Below are 10,942 nucleotides of genomic sequence, written 5' to 3' on the forward strand. Positions count from 1 at the left end.
GATGAGGTTCCCAGTAGGTGCCATCTTCATTCAGTTTCCTTTCAAAACTGATGCCTTCTTTCCTGGGATTTTTTGTGAAGAATGGATTTCTTCAAAACATCACAAAGGTTTGATGCCCTTTGAGAGATTTGAACATTCCTATTTGAAGAAGATCCTTCAACCTAGCATTTTCATCAGAAACAGAACCATTTTCCTCGACCGAGGGGTTAGCATTCACAGATGATTCAACATTTGATTCTACATTGGTTCGTTCAAGGCATTTTAAACATGGTGGCTCAAACACTTCGGGTTTTTCTTTAAGTTGTTGGGTGAGAAGAGAATTTTCTCTGACCAAATCCTCATGAGCCTCTCTTAGCGCCTTGAGTTCCTGTTTCCTTTTCAGGTAATCATAGGTCAATCTTTCATGGTCTGCTGAGAGAAAATCATGAGGATTTGTCAGATCATCCATCTGTGACTTCAGAGTGGAATACTCTTTGGTCAGCGACAAATTTTTCTCCATCTCCTCAACCAACAACCCTTCAGATTTCCTGAGAGTTTTCTCAATTTTCTCAAGAGAATTTTGTTGAATGTTGGTAATTTTTATCAACTTCACATGGTCATCCTCATGAGAAGAATATTGATCACTTGAGTGAATCTTGTGATTTTTGGAGGATACCTTTTACTTTGAGGCTTTGGCCATGAAGCACTAGGCAGGAGATTCATCATTGCTTGAATGATCTCCGAAGAAGTTGGTTGTAGGTGAAGAGGCACATGCTATGCCATCCATGCCGGAGTCGGAATCCTCATCAGATTCTTCTTCTTCTTCGGAACCTGACGATTCTTCTTCATCAGAATCTATTGCCTTGCCGATGTACGCCTTGGCCTTGCGAGAGGTATTCTTGCGGTTGGAGGAGGACTTGGAAGGATTCCTTGATGAAGATCTTGACAAAGATTTTGAAGTGGAGTTGTCCTTCTTTTTGAAGAATTTCTTCGTTTCCTTCTCATCTTCGGAGTCGTATTTCTTTCTCTTGTTTTTGCCTCGATGGTTGACCGAATCATATCTCCCACTAGCACGGATTTTAGCTTCCAAGAGAGGGCAGTCAAAAATGAAGTGTCTAGGCTTTTTGCACTTGACGCGGGTGTATTCTCCAGCGAGTTTCAACGCAGATTTTGAGCCCCCGGAGTTGCTTGAACTTCTTTTTTTGAACTGTCTCTTCTTGTGGAACCGTTGGGATCTTTTTGTGATCAGTGCGAGATCTTTGCTGAGCCTTTCTAGATCATCAGAATCTTCTTCGGCATTTCCATCGGAGGAAGCATCAGCCACAGCCTTGAGAGCATGATTTTTGCGTTGAGTTGAGCCATACAGATCTCTTTTCTCTTCTTCTTGTTCCTTGTGAGTGTTCACTCTTTCCATGACATCAGCGGAGTTGAGGGACTTGAAAGCAGGACGTTCGCGAATCATTAAGACAAGAGTGTCGATGAATTGTCAAGCGATCGAAGCAGTTTCTTCACAACTTCATGGTCGGTGATATCTTTGGTGCCGAGACCTTGAAGTTCATGCTATGTCACTGAGACGGTCAAAGGTTTGCTGACAGCTTTCATTTCCAACGACCTTGAAGCGATTGACTTTTGCTCATAGAGTGTCAATTCGCTTCCTTCTGAGTTGAAACTCCTTCATTGATCTTCTTGAGGACATCCCACAGCTCCTTTGCAGTTTCACACTGGGAAGGAACTGCGCTCGAGAGAGATTGCCGCCAATCTCATCTTTGGCTTGAGCATCCAACTGAATGAGCTTCTTTTCTTCGTCGGAGGGAGCGTAAGGAATGGCGACTGTGAGCCCGAGCTGCACCACGTTCCACATATCATAATCTATTGCTCGGAGACGGATCTTCATCTTCTCCTTCCAGAAGGGATAGTCCGTCCCATCGAATATGGGAATCTTGAGATGCGATATGTAGTTCACTGAAGACATACTTAAACTTCAAAGTCGTTGGACTAAAATGAGTAGAGTCAAGGAGTACCTTGCTCTGATACCAATTATAGGAACGAAGTATGTCTATCGGGGGAGGGGTGAATGGGAGTATTAAATTTTCTTTGGAAAACTTAAATCTCTCAGAACCCAGCAGCGGAACGAATAAAAAACAAACTATAGTGAACTAAGACAGAGTACGGAAAGGAAACTAAGTCATGCATCGAGGTAAATCATACGAATGAAAATGCATTGAAGGTAAACATGGGTGACAGAGATAAGTGAAGATGCTCGAAGGCGACAAGGTATTTGTCCGACCAGTTCGTACTTCTGCACAAGGACTACGTCTGGTTGGAGGGGCTGTGACTTAACACTGAAGATAAACTCTCTTCACCCTATTCTCCTCGACAATCGATTCGTCAACCGATGCCAATTACTCGTGGTAGATACTTGAAGGCGATCTCTGAACCTTTACAGACTTCTTCTTCCAAAACCACAATCACTGTTGGTCTCTAAAGAAATTGACACCTAACCGTCTAAAGAGTTTGCATCTCTCAAGAGTAATAGGCGGAGCGTACTAAACTTAGATTCCAGTGATGTTGAACCACTATCTAATTCTTCGGCTCTAGGGTTTTTCTCTTTGTGGATTTTAAACTCAAATCGCTCAGAGAGGGTTGCTCAACAATCTTCTCAGAATCAAACGGAGCAACCACCGGACAAAGCCGGCGCGGGGTGGCTATTTATAGTCGCAGCCTCCCCATATGGGAAATGATCATTTTGGACACGAGGTCCAGCCAATGACCAACCGACATGTTTGCAAGGGTCGAATTTTGGAGCAACGGTAACATTTCTTGAGGAACAAGTAATGCTAACTCCTGGGTCCGAGACAAATCTCTCGCAGCAAAGAAGATCAAAGTCTCTTGCTGGCAAGTATTTGCTCGGAGCACAAAGAGATTTCTCTCACATCTTTCATAGGATTTGGGTTTAGCATCAGAGAATCAAAGCTTCGAACGCTACACCCCTCTTAATAGTATGGTGGTCCTATGACTCAAAGAAAGAAGAAGAATAATGAAACAAATGCTACGTCTTCATTTCGTCTTCATTCTACCTCGAACGCAGTCATTTTCTTCGAACAGACACCGAACCAATTGCTTGTACTTCAACAATTTTAGGGGTCACTCTTGTTAGCTTCATCTTCGGTGATAACCTTCGCTGCCACACAGAGAGATTATCTTCGCCGTTTGCATCAAACTCCTCGATTCTTCAGGGACCTGTTACTCTGTGTGCACTAGCAAACACATAAGTCCCATACTGTTTATGTCAACAAACTCCAAAACATAAGGGGCCTATCATTGCACCAACAATCTCATCCCACTCGAAATTCCGGTGGCCCGCGGCCCCGTGCAGCTAGACCGACCATATGTCATACTCGTGGGCGCCGAGCTCGGTGTTGTGGAAGGATCCGATCCACATTTTCTTGTAGGTCTGGAGATCTATAATCTCCGCGACCCACATACCCAATGCCCGCTGCCGCACACCGTGGTACCGCCTCTGTGGTGGCTGTGGCGCGGGGAAGCCGGAGAGCCTGCCGGATGGGGCGGCGTGAGGAGGATACGCCCGCGCTGCACTCGTGGCAGCGTGGATCCGCGTTGCGGATGGGTGGCGGGGAGCATCGGCCACGGGATCCGGCCATGGCGGCAGCAGTGGGGGAGTCGTCGTCGGCGGGGATTGGGGGGAGGAGAGGCAAGCGAGGCATGGGGAATTGAACTCCAAGTCGGAGCGGTGGAGTTTCTTTTCCTTGCTGGCTAAGCGGTGGAGTAAACTATATACGCGACCATAGCTCTTAGGAGATCGGCTAAGTCCATGTTAAAGGAGTAAGGGTCTGTTTGGTTTGCTGCCCACACTGGCCCTGCCAAAAGATTGGCTGCCTATCAAATCTTGGTCACTGTTTGCTTTGTTGCCAAAATTTTAGTTGCGGATGGATGTCCACCCCTTCCTCACACAGATTCTTGCCAAATAAATGGCCAAATGAGGGTGAGGGATTTCTTGGCCAAAAAATTGGCAAGTCAACTCTTGCCAACATTTGGTAGGGTTAGTGTGGGCATCAACCAAACACACCCTAAAACCGAATTTTTACTCCTCTAACCGGTTTTAGGGGATCGGCTAGAGTTGTTTTTATGTCAGTTGACTCAAACTTGGTTAAATACTGAGATCTAGGTACATCCATTTTGACGATTTCGGTCCACGTGGTTTTGCAGCATTCACAGATACAAGGAAAGCTATATGTAAGAGCACACTTCAACTCTTCCCCTCGAGTATAAGAGTACAGAATTGACGGGCTGAACGCTTGTCGGGTCACATTCATCTGCCTATATAACTTATCCAGAACCGAAACTCGATATGTACTCAGCCGACCAACAATTTCCGACGGTTCGTCGGCAAAGTCGAAGCTCAATGCCAAGCCACAAACGGCGACCTCAGCATATCCCCGCGTACGTACCACGTCAAGCGGAGCCTCACACGTTAGCGAAGAGCTTGTACGTGCCGGCGTCCAGCACGATCTGCCTGACGGCGGCCACGGACGCGACGACGGCGACCGCGGAGAACACGACGGCGATGGCCGTGTTGAGCCAGAAGACGAAGCCCTTCTTGGAGGGCTTGAAGGTGAGGTTGTAGAAGAGCGCCGGCACGGCGAAGTCGAGCGGCATGAAGCCGAAGGCCCCGATGAGCGCGTTCATGTCGCCGAAGAAGGGTATCATGGCGGCGATGGTGGTGCCGAAGGCGACGGCCAAGGTGCGGGACACGAGCCGCGGCACCACGTTCCGCGCCGCGTACTGCCCGGCCTTGGGGTCCGACAGGAGGCCCTCCAGCACCTCGTTGGTCGGCTGCAGGTACACGGTGGCCGTGGCCGACAGCTGCACCAGCGTGAAGAGCTCCGCCATGAGCAGCAGCCACACCGGGATGACGGGCTTGCCGTCCACCATGAAGTTGTTGAGCAGCAGGCCCTGCGCCGCGTTGCCGAACGCCCAGTACCCCGCCGTGGCCACGCTGAAGAAGGTGGTCACCACCACCGCGTAGCACAGGCACAGGCCCTTGAACATCTTCCCCGTCACCGGCGCGGCCACCGTCGCCTAGAATCGCCATGCACAGCAGGTATATGTAATGTAAGTACTTGTGAATCGTAAGAAGCCACGGATCATTCAGACGTTCAGTTACCTGTATCTCGGGGATGATGCCGTTGCCGTAGGTGGTGGCGATGACGGCGAGGGCGTTGAAGACGCCGTAGACGCGGGCATGGGTGTTGCCGACGATGGAGTAGTCCTTGGGGGGCGGCCGGTCGGAGGTGCCGAGGTAGACGCAGCCGGCGACGGCGCAGAGGCTGTAGGAGAGGCAGAGCAGCAGGGAGACGAGGTTGACGTGGCGGAGGGAGTGGAAGGACGGCAGCTGCGCGAGGACGACGAGGAAGACGCCGAAGATGGCCACGAAGACGTAGAGCTTGATGGCGCCGCCGGGGCTGGCGATCAGGTAGATGGCCTTCATGCTCTGGCCGGCGAGCAGCGTGGACGCGACCACGGCGCCGAAGCACACCATGAACTGGATCGGCCCGATGTAGTAGCGCGCCCATCCGGGTCCTGCGTCAGAAAAGGAGTGTTACTAACATTTCTTTCATAACTTGCTCGCTAGAATGTTGTTCGATCTTAGAGCATCTCCAGACGTTCAGCCCCTCAGGGCGCCAAAAAGAGCGGTCTAGAAGCGAACCGGCGCTAGATTGACCCCTAGGACGACCTACCTCCCAGCCACGCCCCCAGGCGCCGCCCTCCAGCCGCGGCAAATTCAAATATAGTCATTCCCGCTCATAAAATAGATGCCACAAGTCCGGCGATCAAGCGGCCATAAGTTCGGCGATCGAATGAAAAGTTCGGCGTACAAAAAGCAGAAAGGACGCGCGTGCGCATCAGACGGCGAGGTCGGCCTCCGGCGTTGGCGGAGTCGGCGTGCGCGGGCTTGGCAGGATCTCCGTGCTTGGCGGTGTCGGCGTGGCTTCTGTGCTGCGGGAAGTCTCGGCGGTATCATCGCTCGGGCTTGGCGTCGGCGTTGGCGGCGTCGACGAGGGAAGCTGGTTCAGGATGAGGCCACGCTCCACCAAGTACCATGCCTTGACCGCCTCGTCGGTGCTCTGGAGCATGTCCGCCCCGCCCAGCAGGAAAGCCAGGGCGGTGTTTCTCTTCTTCACGGCGACGTTGGTCCGGAGTAGGTCGAGCTTGACGACGCTGCTCGACATCAACGCTGACCACCGCGCCTTGGTCTTTTCTTCACGAAGGACCGCCCGGGCCTACGCGTCGGCGAGGCAGTGCTCGATGGACTCCTGTACTCGAGCGGTGGCTGCGTCGGCGTGTTTCCCCTTCTTGGCACCTTTGTTGCCGTCCGGCCGCCCTTCTGACGTGCTCGGAGTCAGCGCGTCCGGCTTGTAGGTCTCCTTGGCCATGTCGAGGGCGAACCGCGACCTCCTCGACGATCCCATGCCATTTGTTGCACGCTCCCTGGATACGCCCCCAATGGTTCGCCATCGCCTTCGCCCCGCGCTGCATGTAGACGCCTTTAAAGTAGGGGTCGACGAGCTTGCGCTCGTCGAACTCGGCCTTGATGCGCTCACAGCACATCCCGATGCTCTGGTTCGTGCCGGTGGTCCGGTCGAGGCAGACGACTTTCCATGCTTCGGCAAGGCATTCCTCCTCCTTGGACGCCCACTTGATGCGCGCCTCGCCGGACCTGGCCGCCCGCTTCTTCTTCTTGCGCCGCCTCGCCGGAGCAGTTGCCGGCTCCTCCTCCTCCTCCTCTTCGTACTCCTCCTCCTGCTCCTCCTCGCCGTAGACGTAGCCGAGCTCACCGTCCATGCCGCCGCCGAGATCCACCGTGTCGTCCGGGGTGACAAACCCGGGAGACGCGGCGGCCGCGGTCGAGCCTGTCGCGATGATCTCGTCCATGTCGGCCTCGGTCTCGTTGGTGTCGCCGAGGTGCGAGAAGGGCAGCGCGCCACGGCGGAGAGGGGGCGTCGGGGAGGACGGCGTAGGCGGGCGGCGAGTAGTTGTATGGAGGGTACTGCACGCCGGCGAAGGCGGGCGAGGGCGTGCGCTGGGCCGGGTGTCCATGGGGAAGGTGGCGTTGGGGTTGAACCCACCGTGCGCGTCCTCGTCGGCGTAGCCCGGCGAGGGCGTGCATCCCCATGGCTGCGGCGACGGTGAGCCGACACCTTGCTGGCCCCAGGGTGCGTAATGGGCGTGGCCGCCGGGTGGATTCATCATCCCCGCGCGAGTCACCTCGGCCTCGGCTTGGTCCGCCGACGCCGCAGCCGCACGCGCGGCGTTGTCACGGGCCTTCTTGGCGATTGCCCTGTTCCGCCGGTCGGCGGTGACAGCCTCGCGTCGCTGAACTTCCGCCCTCCACTCGGCGTTTGTCATATCCGGTGGCTTGGACGCCGGCGCCCTCGGCTTCCTCTGCTTCGGCTGGGCGACGGAGGCGGTCGCGGCTGCCGCGGCGCGGGGGACGACGTACTTCTTCGGTGGCATGGCGGCCGACTGGGAGGGAGCTTGGCGGGAGAAATGAAGAGAATGGGAGGAAAGTGGGGGAAAAGCGGGAAGAAACGGCGGGAAGAGGCGCTCGACTCGCCGACAGGGCGGACCCACGCGCCCTTTTCGCTTGTGTCGGCGCCTCCCAGGGCGCCGGTTTCGGGCTGGGTCCGTCGGCACCAGTTTCGGCCCGAGCCGGCGAAAAAGGGCTTCCGGGGACGCGACTGAGCCGTTTTTTCAGCGCCGGCGCGGCAAAAACGCCTGGGGAGGGCCTGTTGGGGGCGCGGCTGGAGATGCTCTAACTCTGCTGCACGTATGTAAAACTTGGATGTCTGACGGAGGTCTTTTTTTTTCAGCAAGAAGGTTTGGAAATTTGGCAGAGAAATGAGCTACGGTCATTGCTCGTTTTTCACCTTCGGAAATCGCTCTCCTGCCATGCCATGCCGACGACGAGCCCACAGTACGGTAGTAGTACGTGCGTAGCCCCGCCCACGCCGTCGAGACCAGATCTGTCGCCTGTGCGTGGCGCAGGGGTCGCAAATTATTGGAAGAAGATGCTCACGTGATGGCATCTCATGATCCTTGAGTCCGAAAGGCTGGAGCTAACTGCTGGCTGTCGGCTAGTGCTAGTAGTCCTTGACCACGTGCTTTGACCTCACCTGGATGAGGCATCGGTATGCATGCATGCATGACCAAAGCCAAGATATATGGGGACACTGCCGTGGACTAGTCCAACACGCCCATCATTTCATTTGCCCATCCATCGCTGCCATACACGTACTCCGTACAGATGTCCGGCATGCTGGGTTTTACGCTCGAATCATATGACGGCAGGAGTACGTACTGACCTAGTATGTCGGCGGCCATGTCCCTGAAGCGGAGCTGGCGGCGGCCCTGCTGCGCGTGGTGCTCGAGCACGCGGGAGAGGAGGTTGTAGGAGTAGAAGGTGACGGCGGCGCCGACGACGAGGCACACCATCCCCGCCGACCACCCCAGCGCCGCGAACGCGAACGGCAGGCTCAGCAGCGGCGGCGCCACGATCGACGTCGTCAGGTGGTACCCGCAGTGCAGCCATGACCCTGCAGTATATTTACACATAAACATGTCAGCTCCCGCTCCACGAAACACTGTCTGTTCATTGTCGTCAAGCGAGGATATTTCTGTTAACATAAAATGGCCTAATGTCACGTCCGTGCTGTCAGAAAATGGGGTCGCCGTGCCCACTCCAAGACGATGGCTGCTCGGTCAAAAGTTGCCGGATATCAGAAGCCCCAGGAATCCACCGTGCACCACATCGAAGAAATCACGTGCCGATGATTAACTTGTTTATTATTCCTGCTTGTGCCAAATTTCCTTGGGTGCACGTCAGCGCACTCGACGCTTCTCCTCAGAATCGGAACTCGTCAGGATCGGAACGCCGAGCGTGTGGTTCAGGGGTCAACAGCTCAACATACAAGACGTGCTGCGAGACTTGGCATTGACACTGACAGAAACCTACAGCCGCACCTGTTATTATTCGTCTTCTCTAGCTCGAGTGATGATCATTTAGCGTGGTCTATTTCTTTTTTTGAGAATACTACTACTACTTAATGTTGGTTGTCCAGCGTGTGCAATATGGATGCGCGATGAATGTATTGTATCCGTGAGATGGTGATTGTGTACCAGTCCGATCCGGCCACGGTGCGCACACCACTACACCTCGTTTAGCACAAGGAATTGCCGGAGGTGCAAAATTCAGTGGAAATCCTACGTTAACATTAGCTTATTTTTGACAGTTCCCTAGTAATATAATTATTTAATGCAAGTTGATTTTTTTTAACTTATGGAGCATCATAGTTAGACCAGTTGACTGGCTGCTAAGCAGACTAATATTATGTCGGGGTGATCTGGCTGCACATGTTTAGAGACACTAGATAATATTTAGTGCACATGTTTTCTAGGAATAAGATGCAGTGCACATTTTGCGGGAATGCACATGGAGGAGTATGGTTATCATCCGCAACAAAAAAAAAAAAAGAGGAGTATGGTTATCTATTGATGGCCAGGAATCCAAGCATGCCGCGAGTACTATTGTGTTTTGTCTCTTCTTTCTTTGCTGCTAAAGAACATTTGGGCACGCATGGTGAAGTGGGGAGAGAAGTAAAGAAAAAAGGTGATATTTGCAGGGTGAAAAAGGCAGGTATGTTGAAAGCGCAACTCTCATAAAGTAGACAGTGAAAAAGGGATGAAAGGAGAGACTCTCTTGAAAGGATAGATATGGGCAAGGGGCCAATTCAACACATGCATCCGCTATCCAGCAAGAGCTTTTTTATGATCAGGAGATCATCATAGGTGGAACTTCAATGGCATGACCAAAAAAATCATTGCCTTGTAAACCAAATCTTGCTAGCAGCTGGCCAGCGATTATATATATAATGCGATTACTACTAGGACATCAACCATTTTCAGGCGGAGTAATCAAGCAAAATGACACACATAATCAATCCTGCCTAGCTACACGCCTACATCGATTTTATCTTGCTAGCAAAGCCAAAGCCACCTTGGTGCTTGGGTAGATATATGTACAGTTGGTAATCAGGGCTGCTGTTTTAGCTGGGGCAACCAATCAACAGTTTCATGCAGCAGCAGCAGCATGATCCTGACGCTCGCTCGACGAACACATGCATGTCATGTGCTCCTCTGACGTGCCACAGAAGAGAAAGTGATTAGAGATGAAAGAGGCACCTTTGGACTGGAGGACGAAGAGCGCGCCGGCGTCGAGCTTCTGGCCGACGGTGTCGCCGCCGGCCTCCATCTTCTTCGCCTCCTCCTCCTCCCTGCTCGGAGCCCCCATGCCGTCTAGCTAGCTAGCTCTAGCTCTTACAGGCAGGGGCAGGACTCACCCGGAAAGAAAGGTGGCTGGCCGAGCTACCAGTGGCAGACTCACACCTCGCGAAAATAATTTCACCGGTCGAGAAACTTCTCTGCCCCTTTGCTCGATCGATGTACGCACGGAGCGGAGAGCTGAGCTACCCCCTATATAGGCGCCGCGGTGCCGTGCTGAAAAGCCGACTAATGTGAGCGCACGCCAAGAGCGCGCGCACGCTTCAGGCTCCTGAATCCTGATTCCCTTTGGCCGCTTCACCGGCAAATCAACCGAACCTACAGCGAAATACTCCCTTTCCTATAATATAAGAGCGTTTTTGACGGAGAGAGTAATTAACACGTTGAGGCATGTGATTTTTTTTCTTGAAAAAAAAACAACGGCATGTGATTATACTGAATATCACACCCAGGTTTCGTTGTCTCGACGGATGGAACGACCGGGGCGTGCCGACGGGGCGCATCTTGCTGACGGGACAGTGGAGAGGGCGTACATGGTTGAGTCCATTGCTGCGTAGATGCGTGTGACAAGTTGCCCACCGATTGATGAACAGAAGTGCAGGTG

General features: G+C 53.1%; 1 protein-coding gene across 1 annotated transcript; it reads right to left on the minus strand.

The window, feature by feature from the left end:
• Positions 1-4,228: 4,228 nt before the first annotated feature.
• LOC109776964 (GABA transporter 1) lies at positions 4,229-10,658 on the minus strand. Its single transcript, XM_020335621.4, has 4 exons — positions 10,240-10,658; positions 8,364-8,594; positions 5,165-5,580; positions 4,229-5,079 (listed from the first exon to the last, which is right to left on the minus strand). The coding sequence occupies exons 1-4, from the start codon at positions 10,346-10,348 to the stop codon at positions 4,465-4,467; spliced, it is 1,371 nt and encodes a 456-aa protein (XP_020191210.1). The 5' UTR covers positions 10,349-10,658; the 3' UTR covers positions 4,229-4,464.
• Between the last annotated feature and the right edge of the window lie 284 nt (positions 10,659-10,942).

This window comes from Aegilops tauschii, chromosome 3 (genome assembly GCF_002575655.3).
Source record: "Aegilops tauschii subsp. strangulata cultivar AL8/78 chromosome 3, Aet v6.0, whole genome shotgun sequence".
NCBI classification, from domain to species: Eukaryota; Viridiplantae; Streptophyta; class Magnoliopsida; order Poales; family Poaceae; genus Aegilops; species Aegilops tauschii.